Below are 25,321 nucleotides of genomic sequence, written 5' to 3'. Positions count from 1 at the left end.
CACAAACACTTAGCAACTACACGCAACAACATCTAATATATATAACAAAAATAATACATTAACTACACAATAAATTCTAGAATACCCGATGCTTTAGAATCGGGCAACCTTCTAGTATATATATATATATATACTAGAAGGTGGCCCGATTCTACGCATCGGGTATTCTAGAATTTACGTATTGTGTAGTTCATGTATGATTTTTGTTATATATATATATATATATATATAGATGTTGTTGTGTGTAGTTACCAAGTGTTTGTGGTAGGGCGCTGTACATGTTCTGGGTGTTGTCTGGGTGTGACGGGGGGGTGAGAGCGGTGTTGTATGTGTGTTGCGTGTGTTGCGTTGTTTGTGGAGCGCTGTGTGTAGCGTTGTTGTGGTGTGTTGCGCGGTTTGTGTGTGTGTGGTGTGTTTTGGGGGGAGGTATGTTTTGTGCAATGTGTGTGTTGTGCGGTATGTGCGTATATTTGTGTGTGCCGCGGTGTTTGTGTGTTGGGTGTTGTGTGTGTGCAGCGTTGTCTGTGTGTGTGGGTGTCTGTGTAGGGCAGTTGTTTGTGGTTCCCAGTTGTGTGTGTGTGTGTGTGTGTGGTGTGTTGTGCAGTGCGCGCGCGTGTGTGTGTGTGTGTGCATCAGCCTCTCTTCTCTCAGCCTACCTCTCCCAGCCTCCCTCCTCCCAGCCTCCCTCAGCATCAGCTTCCCTCTCCCAGCCTCCCTAAGCATCAGCCTCCACCAGCATCAGCCTCTCTCCTTCCAGCCTCCCCCAGCATCAGCCTCCGCCAGCATCAGCCTCTCTCCTTCTAGCCTCCTCCAGCATCAGCCTCCCTCTCCCAGCCTTCCCCAGGATCAGCGTCTCTCCTCCCAGCCTCCATCCTCCCAGCCTTCCCCAGCATCAGCTTTCCCCTCCCAGCCTCCCTCAGCATCAGCCTTCCCCAGCATCAGCCTCTCTCCTCCCAGCCTCAGCCTCTCTCCTTCCAGCCTCTCCCAGCATCAGCCTCTCTCCTTCCAGCCTCCCTCAGCATCAGCCTCCTCTTCCCAGCCTTCCTCAGGATCAGCCTCTCTCCTCCCAGCCTCCTTCTTCCCAGCCTCATCCTCCCAGCCTCCCTCAGCATCAGCCTTCCGCTCCCAGTCTACCCCAGCATCAGCCTCCCCAAGCATCAGCCTCCACCAGCATCAGCCTCTCTCCTTCCAGCCTCCCCCAGCATCAGCCTCTCTCCTTCCAGCCTCCCTCAGCATCAGCTTCCCGTTCCCAGCCTTCCCCAGGATCAGCCTCTCCTCCCAGCCTCCTTCCTCCCAGCCTCCCTCAGCATCAGCCTTCCGCTCCCAGTCTCCCCCAGCATCAGCCTCCCCAAGCATCAGCCTCCACCAGCATTAGCCTCTCTCCTTCCAGCCTCCTTCTTCCCAGCCTCATCCTCCCAGCCTCCCTCAGCATCAGCCTTCCGCTCCCAGTCTCCCCCAGCATCAGCCTCCCCAAGCATCAGCCTCTACCAGCATCAGCCTCTCTCCTTCCAGCCTCCCCCAGCATCAGCCTCTCTCCTTCCAGCCTCCCTCAGCATCAGCCTCCCGTTCCCAGCCTTCCCCAGGATCAGCCTCTCTCCTCCCAGCCTCCTTCCTCCCAGCCTCCCTCAGCATCAGCCTTCCCCTCCCAGTCTCCCCCAGCATCAGCCTCCCCAAGCATCAGCCTCCACCAGCATTAGCCTCTCTCCTTCCAGCCTCCCCCAGCATCAGCCTCCCCAAGCATCAGCCTCCACCAGCATCAGCCTCCCTCGTCCCAGCCGCCCCCTCCCAGCCTCCCCCAGCATCAGCCTCTCTCCTCCCAGCCTTCCCCATGATCAGCCTCTCTGCTCCCAGCCTCCTCCAGCACGCCGTGCTCCTCTGCCGACACTCACACACCCGATCGCATCCACTCACACACACCCGATCGCATCCACTCACACACACCCGATCGCATCCACTCACACACACCCGATCGCATCCACTCACACACACCCGATCGCATCCACTCACACACACCCGATCGCATCCACTCACACACACAGACACTGACGATATCGCACATACGCGCTTATACTCACAACATCCGGGGATATCACATGCTTCTGGCCATGTGATCCTCCGGCAGGTCCTGGAAGATCACAACAGCACAGTATCGAGGCCGAGAAGCAAGCGATATCCCAGGATGTTGTGAGTATGTGGATGCGATGTGATGTGTGTGTGTGAGTGAGTGTGATCTGATTTGTGTGTGTGTATGTGTGTGCTGTTATGTGTGTGTGCTGTTATGTGTGTGCTGTTATGTGTGTCTGTATTTTCCGCCGCTGCAGGACCTTGATGTGTGGATGCGATGTGATGTGTGTGTGAGGTGTGTGTGAGAGTGAGTGTGAGCCGGTGTACACTGGTAACTATGATACACATCGGGTAACTAAGGGAAAGGGACCTTAGTTACCCGATGTGTATAATGGTTACCAGCTTTCACGGCCTCCGTGAAGATCCCAGCATCGCAAGGTTATGTCTGGCGCTGCTGGGATCCTGACGGAGCCGGTGTAGAAGCAAGCGATATCCCAGCATGTTGTGATGTGTGAGGTGTGTGTGAGGTGTGTGTGAGAGTGAGTGTGATCTGATGCGTGTGTGTGTACTCACCTGGGAATCGGGGCTCCGTGTCAGTTGGGCCAGAGCGAGCGTGGATTGCGTGAGGGGGGCGGGGCCTGCAGAGAGCCGGGGCGAGAGGCCAATCCGTGTGGGGGGGCGGGGCCATGGCGAGCCCAGCGGCCAATCAGCTTTGTGTCACCGTAAGGACATGTCACGGTGACACAATTTTGGAGCATGACAGACAGACAGACAGAATAAGGCAATTATATATATAGATATATATAAAAAAAGACTGACTCGCACATACAATAGGTGTGAACAGGTGCTAGCTGAAAACACAATATAACTAAAAAAAATACAGCTGTACTCTAGAATGCTAACAATGAATAAGGGAACTCTGATAATGCATTACTGCTATAGGAATGTTTGGAAAAGAGATACTTAGCTTATGTATTGGCCAATATATGTGAGCATTATACCCACGACAAGGTGATCTCTTATATATTGGGACCTTAACTTGAAAGTCCGCTATCTGGGTTAAAAACCTACATGTCTGAGGTTGTGTATGTATTTTTGTAGTTATATTGTGTTTTAAGCTGGCACCTGTTCACACCTATTGAATGGGCGGGTGAGTCTTTTTTTTTTTTTATATATATACATTTGTAGTTCATTTTTTTTTCTGACTGAGCACTTTACCCTATAACCAGGCTGTGTCCATCCTCCTTCATAGCTGGATCCTTTCTGCGAAAGACATGTAGGTTTTTAATCCAGATAACAGCATTTCAAGAGCCATCATTTTTTTCATTTTTCTATCAATATAACCAGGGCTTGTTTTTTGCAGGGCGAGTTGTGCTTTTGCACGACACAAGAAGTGCAATTCCACAATAGTTTTTTGGACTTTTTATTTACCAAGTTCAATATAGAGTAAAACTGACATGGCATTATGATTCCCCAGGTTGGTATGAGTTCATAGATACCAAAACAAAAAAATCAGAAATTTGTAAAAAAATAAATAAAATTGCAATAAATATAATATAATGGCAGCTGCTCATGATGGATCCGATAATGGATGCCTGCGATGGATACTATACATAGACTTCCATGTGAAAAATGAAAGCTATACTATGCACTTTTTCCTGAACTCTGCAGGATGTTATTGTGTAGTTTATGCTGTTCCCTGTCTTTTTTTCCCTGTAAGATTATTATTATTATTATTATTTATTTATAGAGCACCATTGATTCCATGGTGCTGTACATGAGAAGGGGGTTACATACAGAATACATATAAAAGTTACAATAGACAGACAAGTACAGAGGGAAGAGGGCCCTGCCCTTGCGGGCTTACATTCTATAGGATTTTGGGGAGGAAACAGTAGATGGAGACATAGGGGTACTTTGCACACTGCGACATCGCTAGCATCGGCTATCGATGCCGAGCGCGATAGTACCCGCCCCCGTCGCACATGCGATATCTTGTGATAGCTGCCGTAGCGAACATTATCGCTACGGCAGCTTCACACGCACTCACCTGCCCTGCGACGTCGCTCTGGTCGGCGACCCGCCTCCTTCCTAAGGGGGCGGGTCGTGCGGCGTCACACAGCAGGCGGCCAATAGAAGCGGAGGGGTGGAGATGAGCGGGACGTAAACATCCCGCCCACCTCCTTCCTTCCGCATAGCCGGTGGAGGCAGGTAAGGAGATGCTCCTTACTCCTGCGGCTTCACACACAGCGATGTGTGCTGCCGCAGGAACGAGGAACAACATCGTATCTCCTATTGGTGCGACATTAGGAAAATGTCCAACGCTACACAGATCACCAATTTACGACGCTTTTGCGATCGTTTATCGGTGCATCTAGGCTTTATATGTTGCGACGTCGTTACCGGCGCCGGATGTGCGTCACTTTCGATTTGACCCCGACGATATCGAAGTAGCGATGTCGCAACGTGCAAAGTACCCCATACAGGTCGCTCTTTTGGTCTCTGCCCGGCTATAGTGCACTGAGTGTAGGAAGGGAGTACTCTCTCTGTAAGGCCGGCGTCACACTTGCGAGTGCCTCGCGTATATCTCGTGCAAGTTTCGCGGTGCATCATCCGGCACGGACTCACACTCTCCTCACAGGAGCGGGTCGATTGCATACATCTCTATGCAGCTAAGACGCTCCTGTGAGGAGAGTGTGAGTCCGTGACGGGTGATGCAATGCGAGACTCGCGCGAGATACACGCGTGGCAATCGCAAGTGTGACACCGGCCTAATGGGCAACTACTTTATGGGAACTTAGTGCCTGCTGATGTCCCATAATAGTATATGCCATTACCAGTAGGTTGATGACAAGCTCAGAACTTTTCATGGCCTTTTTCTTGTCTTGCCCAAATAATTAGAGCCTAATGTTGCCCCACCAGGCACGGTGACATTTAATTTGTTGTCATTTGTCACTTAAGTGGTCCCTGCCTTGTCACATTGTCACACTGCACTGAAGAACGTGACCCCCTCCCTTTCACTTTGGGGGGGCGGGGCTGAGTCCAGCTCTTAAGTGTAACATGCCTATGGATCTAATGAGAATAATGCTTTACATCCCACCTCTAAGAATAGACGCTGGCCTGTCCGACTAACCCCCTCCTCGCCAGTGCGCACAAATATGTAATCGTGAACTGATATATTTATATAAGCGAGCTCATGGACGCAGCTGTTCGGACCGTATGACCTTGACAATGCCGTGCTGCCAGTAAACAGCTGTGCCCCCCCCCCCTTTATTATAGGGTCTATTCTGATATCTGTAGAACTACACTATCCAGGAAAAACATTGGCATGCTGGGATTTGTAGTTCGCCAATTTTCTGATTTTTAACGAACACTTGCGGACGCTGCGTCAACATATTCCTTAATTCGGCAACTTTCATGATATTTGGGATGCTAGGAAAGCTGGGGGACCACCAATATGGCCGCCATATATAGGTTTTTAGTTGCACATTGGTTTATCCCTGTGTTATAAAAAAGTGCAGGACTCTGGAAAAGTTGGGTTCTGACCAAAGGGACCACTCTTCTTACAACTGTCGTACGAGGATTGATATAATTGGTATGTAAAAAGCACCCAGCTGATTTGGCAGGACAAGTGTTAATATCGCAGGGTAAGTCGGGGCTGATAACAATGAGTCCTTGTGGCGTGGGACATCTCAGTGTCACCCTTCCTTTTATAGTAGCAGCGGCTCCCTCTCCTTGGATATAAGAGGGGGCTGAGTGACCACCCTGGCTCTGTCATTCCTCCCATCTCATTCATTGCATCCCAAGAAGAAGCCCTCACACACACATCATGCCCCCCAAGAAGCCAGAGCCACCCAAGAAGGATGCCCCCAAGCCTGCGGCCGCACCGGCAGCCCCCAAGCCTGAGCCCCCTAAGGAGGTCCTATTTGATCCAAAAAGTGTCACAGTAAGTGTTCAATAACATGAGGAGGTGTTCAGGTGTGTCCGAAATACAACGTGGAGGATGCTTAATACTTGTCAGCACCTCTGCTTGCTGTCAGTGTATGGAAGCTGCTAATAATTCTAGAGACATTATTCTCCAGATCTGATACAATTGTATCGGTGACAATCCTTTGTAACACAAATCTGTCCTTCTGTTACAGTGTATCAGAATAAGTAACATATGGGGTCCACATTGTTTAGGCTCTGTTTATATGTACGCTGGCAATTAAGGTATACAGGAGAAAAAGGGATTGTTGCCGCGCTCACACCACACTGCTCGTGTAAATTTAATTTATGTCCTTTTTATTCTATGCAGGTACAGGTCAACGCGTTTCAAGGGACTCACCCCTCTTCATCAGGACGGCAGACCAAAAAACATAAATAAGTAAATAACCTGTCCTGAATCCTGATGAAGAGGGCTGAGTCCCCTGAAACGCGTTGACCTGTGCCTGCATAGAATAAAAAGGACATACATTAAATTTACACGAGCAGTGTGGTGTGAGCGCGGCAACAATCCCTTTTTCTCCTGTATACCTTAATTGCCTAGCTGCAGCTAAGCACCTTTTTCAGCTATTACAGGGGTTGTGACTGGCACAACCGCTATAGGTGAGTGGACTTTACTTTTATACACAAGTGCTTTTATCGGGTAAGACCCTATGGCGCTTTTCTTCTCTGCAGTTCCTGTGACTACACATGTACGCTGGGACATTCTGATTATCTGACGCATTTTAGGAACAAACAATGGAATAAGTCATCCGCTGCATCATTTAGGCAAAACCAGAAGGTCCACATTCTTAGGCTGAGTTCACACTTCCAGTAATCATCTGTTAGAACGGATCCAGCAGAAATCCATTGTGCAAACACAACTTTTTTTACCTTTATGAAAAAAATAATTTTGGCGTATCCATGTTTTTAACATGGGAGTCTATGAAGAACGCATCCATTCACTGATTTCTATAATCCTTGCATTTGTAAATGACTCTTTTTTTCTTACTGGATCAGTTTCAAATGGAAGATAAATAGTGATCTGTTAACGGATCCGTTTTACATAGACTCCAATGTAAAAAAAACCAAAAACAAAAAAAAAAACGGATCCTGCAAAAATCTATTTTTTTCAAAACGGATAAAAAAAGTTGTTTTTGCAGAATTTTATTGCCAACGGATCCGTCCTAACGGATGATTCCTAGACATGTGAACTCAGCCTTAAAAAAGACATGTAGTGTCTTTTTTTTTTATAATAGAAAGAAAAAATAATGAGCGTCGCACATCTGCTTCCATTTGCAGTGGATGAATTGTTCCGTTTGTCTGTTCCAAAACCGAAATGTCCGAACAGACGTGTTTGTAGCAAAATCTCAGCATTGGATCTGTAGGATTCAACAAGACATTTCACTGTCACTGACAGCAAACAGAGATCTCGTAGACAGCGAAGAAGCGATGCACAGAGAATACTAGATAGTCACATCGCTTTATATTAAGCTTTAATTGTTCTCCAACTTTGGGAACAATTTTATATTATTTTTACTTAATGGTATCAGGGCTACAAATCCTTTTTGTATTATGTCATTGAACAATGTGTACCCTTTGCCTCCGTGTTGCACTGTCTATTGTTGGCTACAGAAGGAGTTATTTAAGAGTGTGTCAGTGAGCTCGTTCGGATGGTCCCATGGAAGACTCGCTTTGACTATATCTCCTCACAGACCACACCAAAATTGACAGTGCAGGGAAACAAAGAGGCTGGAAAGGCAAAAAAAAATAAATTGGTATCTTGTTTAATGGAACAGATTTGGAAAAATTATTTTTAGCCCCAAATACATCCATTTAAGTTAAAAAGGCCCCTTTTAATATAGGAAGGAAAAAACCCTGAAATATGATATGTATAATATATAGTGATTAGCATTTGAATAGTCCTTAACATATAGGACTATTCAAAGGGTAAATATCATTGATAATGTGGAAAATACCTATGGCTACAGATAGATTTAGATAAAGGAAAGTAATAACTGCCTTATTAAATCAGATCTGTCACCTTTTTTTCACAATACAAGCTGCCTACATTATTAAAGATGCCTGCTGAGGATGGGGCACCTGAACATCTTTTTATTAGAATTAAATTTTCAACGTAAGTACCGTAGCATCATCAGGTCTAACTGAGCTATCTTCAATATGTGCAGTTTGTTTTGTGAAATCTGGTGACAAATCCTCTTTAGATCTGCCACCGAAATTAATAATCTAAATATCAAACATTGTTATGTAGATCTAATAGACCTGATATAGTTGGTGTACTCACTTTGAAAATTAATCTCAAAAGGCTCTATAATGCTTTTTGGAAGCTTAAGCTCAGACTCCTCCCACCTAGCTGGAATGACACCTCCTCCCTGCTGCTGCTCAATCTCAGGTGCTCAATCACAGTCTGCTCAGTATTTGACACCTCCTCCCTGCTGCTGCTCAATCTCAGGTCGCTCAGCATTTGACACATCCTCCTTGTTGCTGCTGAATCTCAGACCGCTGAGTAATTGACACCTCCTCCCTGCTGTTGCTGAATCTCAGGTCGCTCAATAACTGACACCTCCTCCCTGCTATTGCTGAATCTCAGGTTGCTCAATAACTGACACCTCCTCCCTGCTATTGCTGAATCTCAGGTCGCTCAGTAATTGACACCACCTTCCTGCTGTTGCTGAATCTCAGGTCGCTCAATAACTGACACCTCCTCACTGCTGCTGCTGAATCTCAGGTCGCTCAATAACTGACACCTCCTCCCTGCTGCTGCTGAATCTCAGGTCGCTCAGTATTTGACACCTCCTCCCTGCTGTTGCTGAATATCAGGTCGCTCAGTAATTGACATCTCCTCCCTGCTGTTGCTGAATCTCAGGTCGCTCAATAACTGACATCTCCTCCCTGCTGTTGCTGAATGTCAGGTCGCTCAATAACTGACACCTCCTCCCTGCTGTTGCTGAATATCAGGTCGCTCAGTATTTGACACCTCCTCCCTGCTGTTGCTGAATGTCAGGTCACTCAATAACTGACACCTCCTCCCTGCTGTTGCTGAATGTCAGGTCGCTCAATAACTGACACCTCCTCCCTGCTGTTGCTGATTCTCAGGCCATTTAGTACAAGCTGCAACTGTCAATCAGGTTGAATGGGTGGAGGCTGAATATACTTGGTCTCATGAGCTTTATCACTCTTCAGCAGTACTCATAAAAATGCTCATTTTAATATCAGGGTTTGTGGAGTTTTAAAGTAAGTGTGTCAGTCTCATCAGGTCTAAGAAACCTATTTCATAATGTTATAAAATCTGATGACAGATCCTCTTAAAAGTTGTATGCACCACCTTGGAGTAATTGAAGTGCTATGTAAAACTTGCTCGTTATAATATTTTAGCGGCACACTTGCATTCTGTGGCTGCATCAGACTTTATATTAAGGTATACCCAAGCGCTCTCATAACCCTGATCATTGGCAACCACATTCACCACGATTAGGTCATAATAAATTTGTAAAGTACAATTCTGAATATGGCACTTATATGGGGATGACGTAATAAAGCATGCCATTGATAACTTGTCAGTGGATGTTCTGACCCATGTCCAAGATACGGCAACACGTCGATAAGAATCCTATTACAGAGAGACATTGGCTGGCGCTCAGAAAAACATGTCAGGATGACAAGTGATCATCATAAACACATTATTCTGTCTACACCTTGTAGAATAAATGGTGCCAATCGTTCACACACAGATCCAATAACCCCTACCCCAGTTTCACCATGCAAATTAGGTAATGATAGAATTGGCTATAGGAATGTAGACATGGTTGATGACCCATCTACAATGGGCAGAAGGTAGCCCACTACAGTACCAAAGCCACCACTATGCACCAGCAAATCTATAGACCCCTCCCAGTTCTTTCCGCCTTTCTCTTCTCTTCCTTTGTCTGTCATTCTTGTGTCTGATAAGGCCCCCATACACATAATCTGACTAGCCTGGCTAACCATGGGATGTGTATCGGGGCCTCACAATGCTCCCCTGAAAGATGATGTCAGGAAAGAAAGATCAGAGAATTGGAATTTTAATTCCTAATCCTTTTTCTTGTTTTTAGGGGAGATAAGCAGCTGCCAGATGAGTCTGACAGAGGCTTTCTCCTCTCTCCCCATTGAACACACATGAATGCTCTGCTGAGGCGAAAGCTCATATGTATGGGGATGTCGAGAGAGATAGCTGTCCCCAAAATGAATGCTCGGCTGTCAGCAATCTCGTGTATGGCCCGCTTTACTTCCATAATCTCACCCCACTGCCTATGTGTATCTGCACCAAGGATGACGGTATCCTAATACTGACATACGAATGGTAGCCACCCATACTGTAGAAGCTTGGCATGGATCCTCACCTCTATTTGAGGTTCTATTTGAGGTTCCATTCATTCAAAAGAGGGCACAATTTAGGACTTTCTTCCTTTAAATGCAATGCTTCTTGTCATAATATCTAAGGTGTCATTTGTTTTCACTCTGAAAGTAACCATGCATATTAGATGAGGTGTCTGCCCTTATCTCACCCACAGAGGCATAAGAACACATGCACACTCAGCTGAGCATGCATGCATGTTTATGTCCAGAGGATGTCGCGCTAGGTATGGGGAAATACCAAGCAAAAGAGAAGGGAAGAGGGAAACTCTGTCTAGGGGATGGGGAGCTAGTGATCCCTGAGAAAACCTTCCACTGGCACCTAGCTCCCCTGATGTCCCTAGATAGGTTCAGCACCTATGCGCCGAGCAGGATACCTGGCCCTGGCTGACCCTGAACTGGGCCCTAGGTAATGAAGCGGCAGGATGAGTGATAGTCAATCCCACCAAGTCCTAAAGAACACACAGGGAAGACAGAAGAAAGCAAACAAACAACTTATCTCCAAAATGACTTAGGGTACCGTCTCACTAAATGACGTACCAGCGATTCCGACCATGATATGACCTGGTCAGGATCACTGGTGCGTCGCTACATGGTCGCTGGGGAGCTGTCAATCAGGCAGATCTCACCAGCGACCAGCCACCAGTGACTCTGCGCTTGGTAACCAAGGTAAATATCGGGTAATTAAGCAAAGCACTTTGCTTGGTTACCCGATATTTACCTTGGTTACCAGTGTACACAGCTTAGCGCTGGCTCCCTGCACATGTAGCCAGGGTAAATATTGGGTAACTAAGCAAAGCGCTTTGCTTAGTAACCCGATGTGTACCCTGGTTACGTGTGCATTGAGCCAGCGCTAAGCGGTGTATGCTGGTAACCAAAGTAAATATCAGGTAACCAAGCAAAGCGCCTTGCTTAGTAACCCGATGTGTACCTTGGTTACGTGTGCAGCGAGCCAGCACTAAGTGGTGTACACTGGTAACCAGGGTAAATATCGGGTAACCAAGCAAACCGCTTTGCTTAGTTACCTGATATTTACCCTGGTTACCAGCGTACTCCTCTTACACAGAGTCAATGCTCGTTGATCTCCCGCCGTCAAACACGCCGATGTGTGTTGCACAGCGGGAGACCAACAAGCAAAAAATTAACCAGAACAGTGTGTAACGATCAGCGATTTCACAGCAGGGGCCAGGTCGCCGCTTAGTGTCACACACAGCGATATCGCTGATGAGGTCAATGGTACATCACAAAACCTGTGACTCAGCAGCGATCTCGCTATGTGAGAAGTACCCCTTAGGGAGAACAGCAACATCCAACATTTCTCCAGGTTATTACAAGCTGACTGCTTGCAATCAGGACCTTAACTCTTTCACCAGCAGCATACCAAGGGGAAATACAGGCATATAAAGACACAGAGGGTGAGGGATAATGATTGGCTGAAAGGAAAAGATCTCCGCAGGGTCCTAAAGGGGAAAGAGTAAACCTTAACAGAGAAGACACATAAACCTCCATTCATACCACAAAGGAAAGGATGGAATATCAAGAAGAAGTTTGGGCTGCCAAACACAGCGACCTTCTGCAGCCAGACATCACAGGGTTGTCTGTCACCCATGATACACCCATGACAGAGGATAGAGAGAAATGGCTGTTTATGTGGGTCAGGAGGAATAGGTGTATACTAATCTATGTTATCCAATATTTGTCGAGGTATGCAATTAACTACAGGTTTTTCTGATTATTACCTAACAGTATTTTTATTGGTCCACAGATTGAATACAGCGCGGATCAGATTGAAGGTAATTTTCCACATTAATTTTTAATTATAACATAGTAACGATAAGTGAACTAAATGTCTAGATGTACAGATGACAATTGGATGAAGCCAACAATTTCGGGGGAACCAGTCACTATGTAATGTATATGGGAAACTCCTGACTCTTACCCTAAGAAATGATGTAGGGGAGAGAAAATTGGGCAATTGGAATTCCAACGCCCTGAGTTTTCTTCATTGGGGATAGGCTACGACCAGAGCTCTTTTACAGTGGCTTCCTCTACTGTCTAATGTGTAGGGCAGCAAGAACACTAGTACTGCTCTAGGTCAAAGACACGGAGGAGATGAGACAGACAGGGGTAAAAGAAGCAGTAATCGTACAAAGCACACCAAACAACAGAAATTACTAAAGGGATCGAATAAGTGAGGCAAACTGAAATGGGATTAAAAAGAAAGGAAAATGCCACACAACTTCCTCGTAGAAATCACAGGCAATGGCGCCCAATATGACTTCTTAGTTCACAGCTCACAAGTCCACTCCTGAGACCTAGGTACAGCAAAGCTATCACTGGCAACTCCCTGAGCTGAGAGGGGAGTATTTATAGCAGAGGTGATGGGAAACGCAGAACAGCTGAGACCAGGCTTTTTATCCTAAATTAGGAGACAGACAATCTATTTAAACCTTACTGCACCAAATCAAGGAGAATCTGCACAGTCAACTGTTTTAACTGTCCAAGTAGCCCTGCTTTGCGATCTCCTGACACGTGAAATAGAGGGGACCACTCTACCTCATGGTACCCTCATGACACTTGTGCAGATGACAGTAGATTCTCTCATCTGAAAGAATTGGGCCGGTTTATACAATAGACACTCTGATCAGCGTGTCGGAGTGTGCTCCCTTTCTTTCGGATGAGGAGAAGATGGAGAAAAAAATGTCTCTATCGTCTCTATTCTGTGAGTCCGCAGAAATTGGATTGCACTCAGATGTCATTCGAGTGAGGTCCGATGGTTTTCAAGGACACATTGACTTATATTGCCAAGTGCTATCTGAATATCGGATCAAACTTGGACATGCAGCAATTTTTATTTTTATTTTTTTTCTTGTACAAACTCTGTATGGAAAAAATCGGACATGTGCACGGTCTCATAGACTAACATTGGTCTGAGTGCAATGTGATGTTTTGTATCATCGCACTCAAATCGAAAATACGGTAGTGTGAACAAGGCCTAATATAATTATATTTAATGGTAAAACTTGGGTAGTTTAATTTTTTCGGTCCAATTCTATTGCTTCAGCACAATAAACAAGGAGGTAACTGGCGACTTTCACCCACCCCACCTCCGTGTATGTTTGGTCAAGTGATGCATTGAAAGAGAGGAGTTGGACATCAGGGTAGTGCTGCTAAAAATGTAGGTTTGTTTTTGGGGTTTTTTCCTTTTTTTCTATGGCTTGAAGAGATAATAGAAAAATTGATGGGTTATTTAAACTTTTGTAAAGAACAAAGCCTTGAGCAATGTCAGGGGATTAAACCGGCAGGATTTGGAATGAAGGGAATGTCCAATGGAATGGACCGATGAATAGTTCTATCTTAGATCAGACACATATAATGGTGACATGAGACTCGTAGGGTCTAACTGCTGCTGTAAGTGATATTGTTCAGCTGCTTCTGATATTCCACTGTTGAAATACTAGATAATGGTATTAAGTTTCTGCGACCAATATTGTTGATAAACTATAGATGAAAGACTGGAAAAAGAGTTTGCTTAAAAAAAAAAAACACAAGACAAAAGCCTGATTCATCAGTTTGTGATTTCTTTTTGTGTTACACTTTTATGTCTTGTAGTATTTGATGTCGTTTTTACGCCAAATTCATCCAATTGGCGCATGAGGTTAAGAAAGTTTGCGCAAAATAAAAAAAATTGCAAAAAGTTGCATGTTTTACTAAAATGTTGCAATAAAAATCACTTTTCAAAAAGTTAAAAATGATAAAATGTTCAAAAACATCTGGAAACCCTTAACAAAAAAAGAAGCAAATAGAAAACTGAATATGGAGGAAAGAGAAAATGGTGCAAAGCAATAAAAACTGAACAAAAGCAGGTGCAAATGCAATAATGAATTGGGGCCCAAAGTCACTGTTCTTGATCGAAAAACATATTCTAATCTCTAATAAGCCCATTAGGCCCAATTCATCATTATATTTCCACCAGTTTTTTGTGTTAATAAATATTAATTAGGAACTTTGTAATTTGCAACAAATTCAAACGATTTGCAATATTTTTTTAAGTTGTCTTTTGGGGTTTAGTTTCAGATTGTTACGTTACTGTAGCTTTTCTAGATATTTAGACAGATTCACGAAAGTCACAAAATTTGATGCAATTGTGCTCCAGTTCCCCTTCCACCAATTCCCTGTCTCATATTAAATGGGTTTCAAGAGCCCAGAAAAAAATAAGTGGTTTGCCAAGTGCCATTCCCATTGACCCCTTTACCAGTGAAAGGGCTTGTACCAATTATACAGCTTAGCCTCTATAAAAAGTTCTAGGGATTGATGAGCAATCAGTAAGCTATCCCCTATCCTATCGATAAGGTATAACTTGGTATAACCCCTTTTAAATTAAAGTATGACGAAGCTGCCAGTTTTGTTGTGATCCCCTGCCTATCTTATGTGCATGCAGACCTCCATTGAATAACAACGCCCAATCCAGAAAAGTCTAGCGATTGTCTTCTGCCCAAGTAAAGTGTGTGTTGGGTTAGGGAAGTCAGGAAAGCTAGGTGTCTGCCATAAAACATGTATTAGCACCTAATGATACTAAAATATAATTATATATAATATATATATATATATATATATATATATACAGTGCCTACAAGTAGTATTCAGCCCCCTGCAGATTTAGCAGGTTTGATAAGATGCAAATAAGTTAGGGCCTGCAAACTTCAAACAAGAACAGGATTTATTAACAGATGCATAAATCTTACAAACCAACAAGTTATGTTGCTCAGTTAAATTTGAATAAATTTTCAACATAAAAGTGTGGGTCAATTATTATTCAACCCCTAGGTTTAATATTTTGTGGAATAACCCTTGTTTGCAATTACAGCTAATAATCGTCTTTTATAAGACCTGATCAGGCCGGCACAGGTCTCTGGAGTTATCTTGGCCCACTCCTCCATGCAGACCTTCTCCAAGTTATCTAGGTTCTTTGGTTGTCTCATGTGGACTTTAATCTTGAGCTCCTTCCACAAGTTTTCAATTGGATTAAGGTCAGGAGACTGACTAGGCCACTGCAACACCTTGATTTTTCCCTCTTGAACCAGGCCTTGGTTTTCTTGGCTGTGTGCTTTGGGTCGTTGTCTTGTTGGAAGATGAAATCACGACCCATCTTAAGATCCTTGATGGAGGAGCGGAGGTTCTTGCCCAAAATCTCCAGGTAGGCCGTGCTATCCATCTTCCCATGGATGCGGACCAGATGGCCAGGCCCCTTGGCTGAGAAACAGCCCCACAGCATGATGCTGCCACCACCATGCTTGACTGTAGGGATGGTATTCTTGGGGTCGTATGCAGTGCCATCCAGTCTCCAAACGTCATGTGTGTGGTTGGCACCAAAGATCTCGATCTTGGTCTCATCAGACCAGAGAACCTTGAACCAGTCTGTCTCAGAGTCCTCCAAGTGATCATGAGCAAACTGTAGACGAGCCTTGACATGACGCTTTGAAAGTAAAGGTACCTTACGGGCTCGTCTGGAATGGAGACCATTGCGGTGGAGTACGTTACTTATGGTATTGACTGAAACCAATGTCCCCACTGCCATGAGATCTTCCCGGAGCTCCTTCCTTGTTGTCCTTGGGTTAGCCTTGACTCTTTGGACAAGCCTGGCCTCGGCACGGTTGGAAACTTTCAAAGGCTGTCCAGGCCGTGGAAGGCTAACAGTAGTTCCATAAGCCTTCCACTTCCGGATGATGCTCCCAACAGTGGAGACAGGTAGGCCCAACTCCTTGGAAAGGGTTTTGTACCCCTTACCAGCCTTGTGACCCTCCACGATCTTGTCTCTGATGGCCTTGGAATGCTCCTTTGTCTTTCCCATGTTGACCAAGTATGAGTGCTGTTCACAAGTTTGGGGAGGGTCTTAATTAGTCAGAAAAGGCTGGAAAAAGAGATAATTAATCCAAACATGTGAAGCTCATTGTTCTTTGTGCCTGAAATACTTCTTAATACTTTAGGGGAACCAAACAGAATTCTGGTGGTTTGAGGGGTTGAATAATAAATGACCCTCTGAATAAACTTTTCACAATTTAAAAAAATAAAATAAAAAAAGAAATAACATTCTTTTTTGCTGCAGTGCATTTCACACTTCCAGGCTGATCTACAGTCCAAATGTCACAATGCCAAGTTAATTCCGAATGTGTAAACCTGCTAAATCTGCAGGGGGTTGAATACTACTTGTGGGCACTGTATACATATAAAAATATGGTCATTGATGTACAGTACAATAGTTTTTAGGATACCTTTTGTTATATATGATTCTGATAGAGCAGTATTTAGAATCTATCTTCTTATTCACTCCCAGAATTTAAAGAAGCTTTCCAGCTATTTGACCGTACCCCAGGTGGGGAGATGAAAATCACCTATGGGCAGTGCGGAGATGTTTTGAGGGCTTTGGGACAGAATCCCACAAACGCAGAAGTATTGAAAGTCCTAGGAAGACCCAAACCAGAAGGTAAGAGTAAAACTAGGCTTCAGGTGACTTGTTCTTGCAGATTCTATTTCTCATTATTTTTTTTTCGTAGTACCAGTAGGTTACTTAACTAGTTGATGGGTACGTTAAAAACACAAAGACCGATAAGGACTATTATCATTCAGACAGGGCAGGTCTCCATAGTTCTAAGTTCCAATAGTGATGAATCTAAAAAGCCTTGTAGCTCTTGACACATAGGGCTAAATCAAGGGAATAGCTGGGATGGCAACCAATAGCATGCGTCTTGGCTGCTGAGTGCCAGGTGTCACCAACAAGCCACTTTGCCTTGGTCAGGGTATTTAGATAAAAGCTAGTGAAGCAAACTGAACCTTTGCCCTAGGTGAAAGGTGAGAAAGTGGTTATCAGCCATGGCCAAAATTATGGAGCTAAAAGACTGATAGGGCAGATACCAATGTTAAAGGAGCCTAAGGTGAAGGGAAGGCAAGGTCCATTTCATTTTAGAACAAGTAAGAAACTGTGAAAATGAGAAATGTAGAGTGTTCAGTAGGCATACAAGAGGACAAAACATGTGGTGAGGTCAAGACCATAATAGTTGTAATTTTTCTGTTTTGTGAACAAGCTGATTCTGGTGGTCTAAAATACCGATTTTTCTGCCATACCAGGAATTGTTCTTTGTAGATTAATCTACATTTGTAAGTGGGATTTTGAGTAGATCTCCTGTATGATGTCCTAAAAACTCGTCTAGCATTTGACTATCTTTTGTCACTGAGGCAACTTCTTCAAAGGAATTCTGTCACCCCAATACTCAAACCATTTATATATTCATATAGGCAACTTATCCCCCTATAATATCAAGTGTGGTGTAGATTTTAATTATAATGTTTTATGTAAAAACAGCATTAATACAGCTATAAATGAGAGGGCTTCCGTGCACCCTTGGTGTGGCAAAGTGCATAGGAAATTGTTCCACCACTTCAATTACAATCCTCCACTTTTCTCTTGGTAATGATTGTTAGCGCTCCAAGGAGTATATTGAATCCTCAGCCCTGCGCACACTCACATTGCACACAATGTCAATGTGAACAACCTCCCTTTGATCCAACTGTTTTATCTGCAGCAGTTGCTTGTTGCGCACTGGATTGCTCATCATTGGGCGGCCGGTGCAGATAGGAATGGGAGATGAGAGCATGAACACTGACACTGTGTGCACTCGGCTCTTGTAGTGTCAGAACACTCTATCATTTCCCATTCCTGTTAGCATCAGTCGGCCACTTCTGTATGAACCTGTGTGCTACAAGCCGATACTGCATACAACATGGGGAGATAAGAGGACACCTGGATATACTGACATTGTGGGAGCTCTCGACTTCTGCAATGTCAGTATATGCAGGGCTGAGGATTCAATATAGGCAGCGTTCCTTGGAGTTCTGTCAATCATGACCATGGGAGAGAGGCAGAGGACGGTAATTGAGAAGGCAGAAAGGTGCACCTGGCCACGTCAAGGATGCACCGAAACCCACTGATTTACATATATGATGAAACTCTTATAGAAAAAAATAATTAAAACCTGTACCACAAGCATGATTTTTATTGGGGTTAAGTTGCCAATATGAATATATAAATGATTTAATTTGCAACAGGGTCCCAGGAGGTAAGGGGCCCATTTTTACCTCCAAAGCAGGTGAAATTGTCAATTATGATGAGCAATTGGACTTCAAAGGGCTCAAATGCTGCACAGGGGCCTCTTCTGTCTGTGTCCGCCAAGGTATGGAAGGCCTACTCTACTAAAATTACAATACAATGGCCAAAGTAAAAAACTATGATTTAGCTCTATCATGAAGTATAGAGCAAAAAAAAAGTATGGAAAATCTTCAGCCATAGGACAGACAGCCAGAAGAAGACAATCCCACTTATAAATAGTAATGCTTTGGTAAACTGATATACAAGTCCCAAGATTTTCTGGCTCTATACCACATACCTTCCATTTGGTACATACAAGAGACCCTCACACCTGGCATCATTTTTTGTTCTATTTCTGAATGAGGGATTTATTGCCCTCAATCCCTGAGCTATGAAAAAAGGGTGGATGAGAACATAAAGGCTACAGGCAGCTCAGAAGGATTGTAACTATTTCACCCAGTCTATTTGTGGGAGATCTGATCATTTAATTCCTAGTAATGACAGGACAAACAAGGTCAACTCATGGCCATGCCATTAGCAGTCCAGATGCCTACATTGAAATTCCCATTCCCACTGTTGACCCAGGGGAGGGCCATTGACATTTCACTAAGTAGTGGTATGTGTGTTGTTATCCATTATATGCAATCAATGCCAGAGTATCTCAGAAGCTAGTTGTCTCAAAGATTTCAGATTTGGTGGCTTAAAATTCAATTGCCTGACGGATGTTTGGATCTACGGTGATGAGCAAAAGGGTAACAGTGTTTTGAACTTTTAATTTTCAGGTTCAATATCTCACCATGCACTGCAGCTTTGAGAGTGAAACTAACTTAATTGTATAGACAATCATCTTTGCTATCTATACATATATTTAAATGACTTGCAATTAATTAGCATATGAAAAAATAAAGTCTTGTTCTATTTTACAAATTGCAACCTGTTCTCACATTCCCAAATTGCTCAGGGTGTTATTAGGTTGCTTCCCAAGTAAAAGATCACTGGTTCGAAACGAGGAGCAGCCATGAAGATTTCCCAAGAAAAGAGAAACAGCATCATCTGGCTTATTGATAACAATTAGGGATGATCGAATATCACAAATATTCGGCTTCGCGAATATTCGACGAATAGGTCGCCGCTATGCGAATATTCATTGCGCAATGTAAGTCTCTAGGAAGCCCGAATAGTTGCTATTCGGCAACTATTCGGGTTTCCCTTAGACTTACATTGTGCATCGAATATTCGCAAATAGTTGCATAGCGGCGACCTATTCGTCGAATATGGGCATAGACAAATATTTGAGGTATTCGATCATCCCTAATAACAATCTCTCGGCCAAGGAAATTGCTAAAATGATTCATGTGAGTGCTATGACAGTTGGAAGAATAGGAAATTGAGTCTATGCATTCATTAAAAGCCAAGAGGTGCATGTTCAAGCAAAATATTCAACAAGTTGGCTCATCACAATGTCTATCAGTTCTGGCCTCACAAACACTGCAGTGGACATGGCTCGTATACTTCGTATTAGAGAGATCACAGACGTCCATGCCAGCACAATGTAACACAAGTCAGGAATGGTGGTCTGAAAAAAAAGTTAAGAAGCCTTGACTTCAATATCGTTATAAGAAGGGTCAGATCGAGTTTGCAAAAAAATAAGAAAAGTGGACAGTAGACAATTGGAAATGGGTAATTTGGAGTGATGAGAGGAAAGTCAATAGACTATGCCCTGATGGGTGCAAGTGGTTTTGGAAGAAACAAGGGGACATTGAAGAACTGTCAAGTGTGGTGGAGGAAGCCTGATGATATAGGGTTGTTTCACTGCCAAAAGCATTGGATAGTTGGCCAGGATTGTCTTAATGCTGAGGTATATGTGAGTATCCTATAAGTCAAGTTCCTCCGAAACTTGAGTACTATGGGTCTGAAAAGGATGACATAGTGTTCCAGCAGGACAACCCAATCCAAAGCATATGTAGAGATTGGCCAAGAAATGGTTCAATGACAATGAAGTAGAGGTGCTCAATTGGCCTCAACAGTTCCCAGACCTTAACTCAATTGAACACTTGTGGGTAAAGTTGAGTAAAAAGCTCTTTACATACCTAACTGAGCCGACCAGTATGTATCCACATTTTGACTGTCTAGAAGAGACGTAGGATCAGATTTTGGAAAAGACATGCTTGAATCTGCTCAAGAGCATGCCCAGAAGGATACAGGCAGTGTTGAAAGCCAAAAGTGGACTTACAAAATACAAAAAAAAATAAAAACTAAAATTTAGATTTTTAGGAGCAAAACAGTAACAATGCAGTGACATGACAAGAATCTGCATAACTAATCATATGCTAAATAGTTGCAAGTCAAATTTATGTATGCAAGATGATTGTCTATAAAATGAAGGTATTCTCATGCACAAAGATGCAGTAGATGTTGAGTTATGAAACCTGAAAGTAAAAACTTCAAAACATTGTTACCCTTTTGCTTGACAATGTATGTGCATTTTACAGCTGGTATTGTAACATCCCGGGGTCAAGGGGTTGTCACCCGACACGTCGCCGGGACGGGGGTGCAGATCCTCAGCGTCGTCACAGGCTGGCCTGGCCCGGTTTCGTGACCCCGAGACGTACAGAAGGGAGGGAAAGCGGTAGATGGGAGGAAAGATGGAGGATGGGGGTGGTAGTGACGGTGAGGAAGTCTTTTTTAGATTGTGATGCCACCTGTGGTCCGCGGCCAGAGATGGGCCGCCGCTGCGGGTGCTGCTCTCTGGGGCTGATGGTAAAGGTCACAGCCGGGACGGTGTTGCTCCCCACAGGCGGAGTGGGATTACCTCGGGGAGGATGATGGAGGACAGACGGGGGTGGTGGTAGTCTTCGTTGGCGCCACAGCACTGGGCGACGGCAAATGAGAGGCAGAGGTAGGGGCTGCTGTTCCAGGTCTTTTGCTCACAGATAGTTCAGGCGCTGCCCCAGAGTACTGGTCTCTGCCACGATGGGCTCCAGCTGATCCCGGATAGTCGGTGGTCACCGCCGGTGCCCGTAAAAGTCTTTCTAATGAAGTGTTCCTCGGTTGCTATCCGGAACCCGGGCCGAGCCTCCAGCTTGAAGCCACGGACCCAAGTAGAGAGAGATGCGTCAGATGTTATCCCAAGCTGTGCCTGGGAAAATCTGCTCTGTGAGATGGTTGTGCCTACTTCTTACCCCAAGTAGTGCCCGCCCCCAGTGGTTGTCCTAGCAACTGGGGAAGTCCCATGCTTTGTGGTGGCTAACCACCCTGTCTGCCCTAGTCCACCCCCCTGTGGGAAGCACATTATTATTTTGTGTGTTTGGTTACGTGAAGGCACTGGCAATTAACCTCCTCCTAACTCGGGATGGATATTACCCCTTAAAAGCGGTGTAATACCCTGTGGCGCCTGAAGCCCAGGGGCGCTACAGTATCATAAAATAAATCAATACAGCTTTTTTCAGTATGATCATTGTGTGATGAGGTCAAATGTGTTGAATATGGCTAAAGGTGAAGTCACCTACCTAGAACTTCAAAGTATATAACGCACAATTTTAATGTATAGTTAATAATATTTTGGTGGGGTCATTACTGACCCCATTGTAGTTCGTTACTCACTTATTTGCTAATGTAGAATTTAAAGAGGATGGATGTGAGGTGTACTTTTATTTGTTTTCTGTATGAAGACATGATGATGAAAGATTATTTCCTTGTTTCAGAACTAAACACCAAACTTATTGACTTTGAAACCTTCCTTCCGATGCTTCAACACATCTCCAAAAATAAGGACCAAGGTTCCTTTGAGGACTTTGTAGAAGGACTGCGTGTTTTTGACAAAGAGAGCAATGGGACTGTGATGGGAGCTGAATTACGCCATGTCTTGGCCACTTTAGGTGAATAATTCTGCTACATAAGAATATATTAGTGTTGACCGCTGTCTTAGATGAATAGGAACAGAGAAATAAGTGTTGGGCGTGCTACTTATATCGTGTCTCTATCACATATAGGTGAGAAGCTGCAAGAAAATGAAGTAGAACAGCTGCTTGCAGGACAAGAAGATGCCAATGGATGCATCAACTATGAAGGTATAAAAGGGGTTGTCATCAGCTTTGCACAATCATTTTTATTGAGAAAGTTCCCTTATCGACATGTAAGTTACAAGGTGACCTGTTATCAGCATCCCTAGCGAATAGCTGCTAAGCTGAAGGAACCTGGCAGTACGTGTTTATCTTCCCTGTGGTAACGCCGCAGGGAAATTGAAGTATTACACTGTGTATATAGAATCAATAGGCTGGGAGATATATGTTGAAACTTATTTATGAATGTCCACTCATTTGTATCTTTCTCTTCTGCAGCTTTTGTCAAGCACATCATGGCTGGTTGAAGATAAGGTGGTATGTGTTTAGCTATTTTATTGTCCTGAGCCTTATAAAATGGGTATCATTTTTGTACATATGATCATAATTGTAAAAATTGTTCCAAAGACCTACAAATACGTTAGTTCAATCCATATGATGCACGAGTTAAACTCATACTCATGAATTTTCTTTAAGACCAAAAGTTACGATATCTAACATATATTTGGAGCCAGGACCCATCATTAGTTTTAAACCAGTTGTCCTCAAACTTTCCACTACGTAATGCCATCTTTTACTCCTTTGCCCATATGCGTCTGTATATGAAGGATGTATAACTAAACTTCAGTCTTTAAAATACAATCTATCTTTTCCAGATCTCCATGAACTCTCTCTCCCTCAACCACTTTATTGGACTTGCTTATGAAGAACCTGACAACTCATCATGCTCCAAAATCCACCTTTGAAATGTGAATGCCCTGAACTTCTTCTTCAGATTCTTGACCCCTACTGAATTACCATGTGCGGTTGTAAATTTTTGGGGATTTTTTTCCCCTGGTGATTTCCACCAAATAAATTTCACACAAAAAAAATCTTAGAAGTTGTGTCCTGTATGATTGTATCTAAGTTTTATTATTATGTCAAGCTTCAAGGAACTGCAGAAGCTACCATATTCCTTTTATATGCATTGCTCCAGGAAGAGTCTGGAGATTCTCCAATATGGTAAGACTCATATGGGCTGGTGAGTGTTCACATGTGCCATCAACAATTTTAGCTCTGATATATTTTTTATGGTGAAGCCTTACGTCTCCATAATGAACTTTTTTTTAATACAGATAGCCCCTTTCAGGGCATATAGAAGTTATGTGGGGTGTCCCTTGCTCAGGACCCTACTCTAGGAAGCAAACTGGGAATGCAACACCTACATTCTCTGATTGAAAAAAAAATGATTTTATATGATTCTAAACCTCAGATCATGAAAATAGTACACAACTCTAAGGACATCACTATGAATCTCATCCTGGAGCCATAATAATATGAAGCTAGGCTGAAAGGTTATACAGAATAAATTGGAACACCCAGCGATGTAGAAGGCCCACCTAAAATGGAGAAAAATAGAATAAAACTTTAATTTTGTTTCTTCATTAAAAATGAATTCCGTAGTCAGGCAGTCGACAAAAAGTAAAAACTGAGATGCAAAAACCGACGCATTTCAGCCAAGCTAAGCCTTATTCATGGTTAGAACTAAAAATAAGGCTTAGCTTAGCTGAAACACCTCGGGTTTTTGTACCCCAATTGTTTTTACTTTTTGTGGACTATCTGAATATGGAATCCATTTTTAATGAAGTTAAGTTTTATTCTATTTTCCTCCATTATGGTCAGGTTTCTACATCGCTGGATGTTCCAATTTCTTCTGTACGTCATATACCCTGCCAGGGTGTTTCAGTGCGATCTACAGGAAATGGGAACTGTGTGATTTGGGTGGGCTGACATTGTTGTCTCTTTCGTTTAGGCTCAAAAAAGGTCCACTTTCAGAAGCAGCCATGCACTATGGTGCTCGAATCACTGGATGGACTCCACAGGAATAATCATAGAAAAAGGATCAGCACTCGTAGAATTTTTCGGGTTTTTCGCTTTATTTCAAGCCATCAAATGTGCAATTAAATGTACAGTGATGTACACTAGTAACGCGTTTCGGTCATAAACAAGGTAATTTTTGTTCATGACTGAAATGCGTCACTATTGTACATCACTGTACATTTTTTTGCACATTTGATGGCTTGAAATAAAGCGAAAAAAACGAAAAATTCTATGAGTGCTGATCTTTTTTCTTTGTCTAGGCTCAAAGGATAATTTATCTTCTCTGTTCTTGAATATCAGTAAGCCTGCACTATCAACCATTACTTATTCCCCTTTATAAAGTGAAGTGTCTACAGAAAGTAAAATTGGTAAATTTAGCAAAGTTCTGTAAGTTCAACGTTTGGGAGATGCCCAATGGAACCGAATGGTGTGAAACTCACAGTAAAAAATGAAATAGATTCAAAAGGAATAGAAAATCCTAATAAACGTGCTGGGAAGGAAAGATCTAGAGCTCAACATGAGATGGTAATTTTGGTGTTGTCTATACAGACACAAATATACTAGGCTGAGTGGTGGTTTGAGGGTAAAATTGTCACAAACATGCACAATACAACATTGCAGTAATTCGAAGATGCTGGAACCATCCTACCATCACTTTAATTTTTGCAGCACAAATCTGCTGCAAACACTCAATGTGTGCATGTACCTGTAGGATTGTCTAGTTTAAGCCCATTGATAAATACTTTTACATAGGAAAGTGGCTCCCAAGCTGGAGGATCTGAAATGCTCATGAATTACATACATAGACTACTGCCCC

General features: G+C 43.5%; 1 protein-coding gene across 1 annotated transcript; it reads left to right on the top strand.

Moving 5' to 3' along the window:
• The first annotated feature begins 5,823 nt into the window (after nucleotides 1-5,823).
• MYL4 (myosin light chain 4) lies at nucleotides 5,824-23,524 on the top strand. The gene is made up of 7 exons (XM_075347745.1): nucleotides 5,824-6,010; nucleotides 12,206-12,233; nucleotides 16,775-16,924; nucleotides 22,288-22,461; nucleotides 22,576-22,653; nucleotides 22,924-22,962; nucleotides 23,301-23,524. Exons 1-6 carry the CDS (start codon nucleotides 5,894-5,896, stop codon nucleotides 22,950-22,952), a joined length of 576 nt encoding a protein of 191 aa, XP_075203860.1. The 5' UTR covers nucleotides 5,824-5,893; the 3' UTR covers nucleotides 22,953-22,962; nucleotides 23,301-23,524.
• Nucleotides 23,525-25,321: the final 1,797 nt, after the last annotated feature.

This window comes from Anomaloglossus baeobatrachus, chromosome 5, assembly GCF_048569485.1.
Source record: "Anomaloglossus baeobatrachus isolate aAnoBae1 chromosome 5, aAnoBae1.hap1, whole genome shotgun sequence".
In the NCBI taxonomy this organism is placed as follows: domain Eukaryota; kingdom Metazoa; phylum Chordata; class Amphibia; order Anura; family Aromobatidae; genus Anomaloglossus; species Anomaloglossus baeobatrachus.
Note: the sequence above shows the minus strand (reverse complement) of the source record. Positions and strands in the feature narration are given on the sequence as shown.

Excerpts from the sequence above, each read along its gene's own strand:
- MYL4 (XM_075347745.1), top strand. The coding sequence starts at position 5,894 with ATGCCCCCCAAGAAGCCAGAGCCACCCAAGAAGGATGCCCCCAAGCCT. Across the intron at positions 16,925-22,287 it reads AGGAAGACCCAAACCAGAAG|AACTAAACACCAAACTTATT; the intron begins GTAAGAGTAAAA and ends TCCTTGTTTCAG. Across the intron at positions 22,462-22,575 it reads CCATGTCTTGGCCACTTTAG|GTGAGAAGCTGCAAGAAAAT; the intron begins GTGAATAATTCT and ends TATCACATATAG.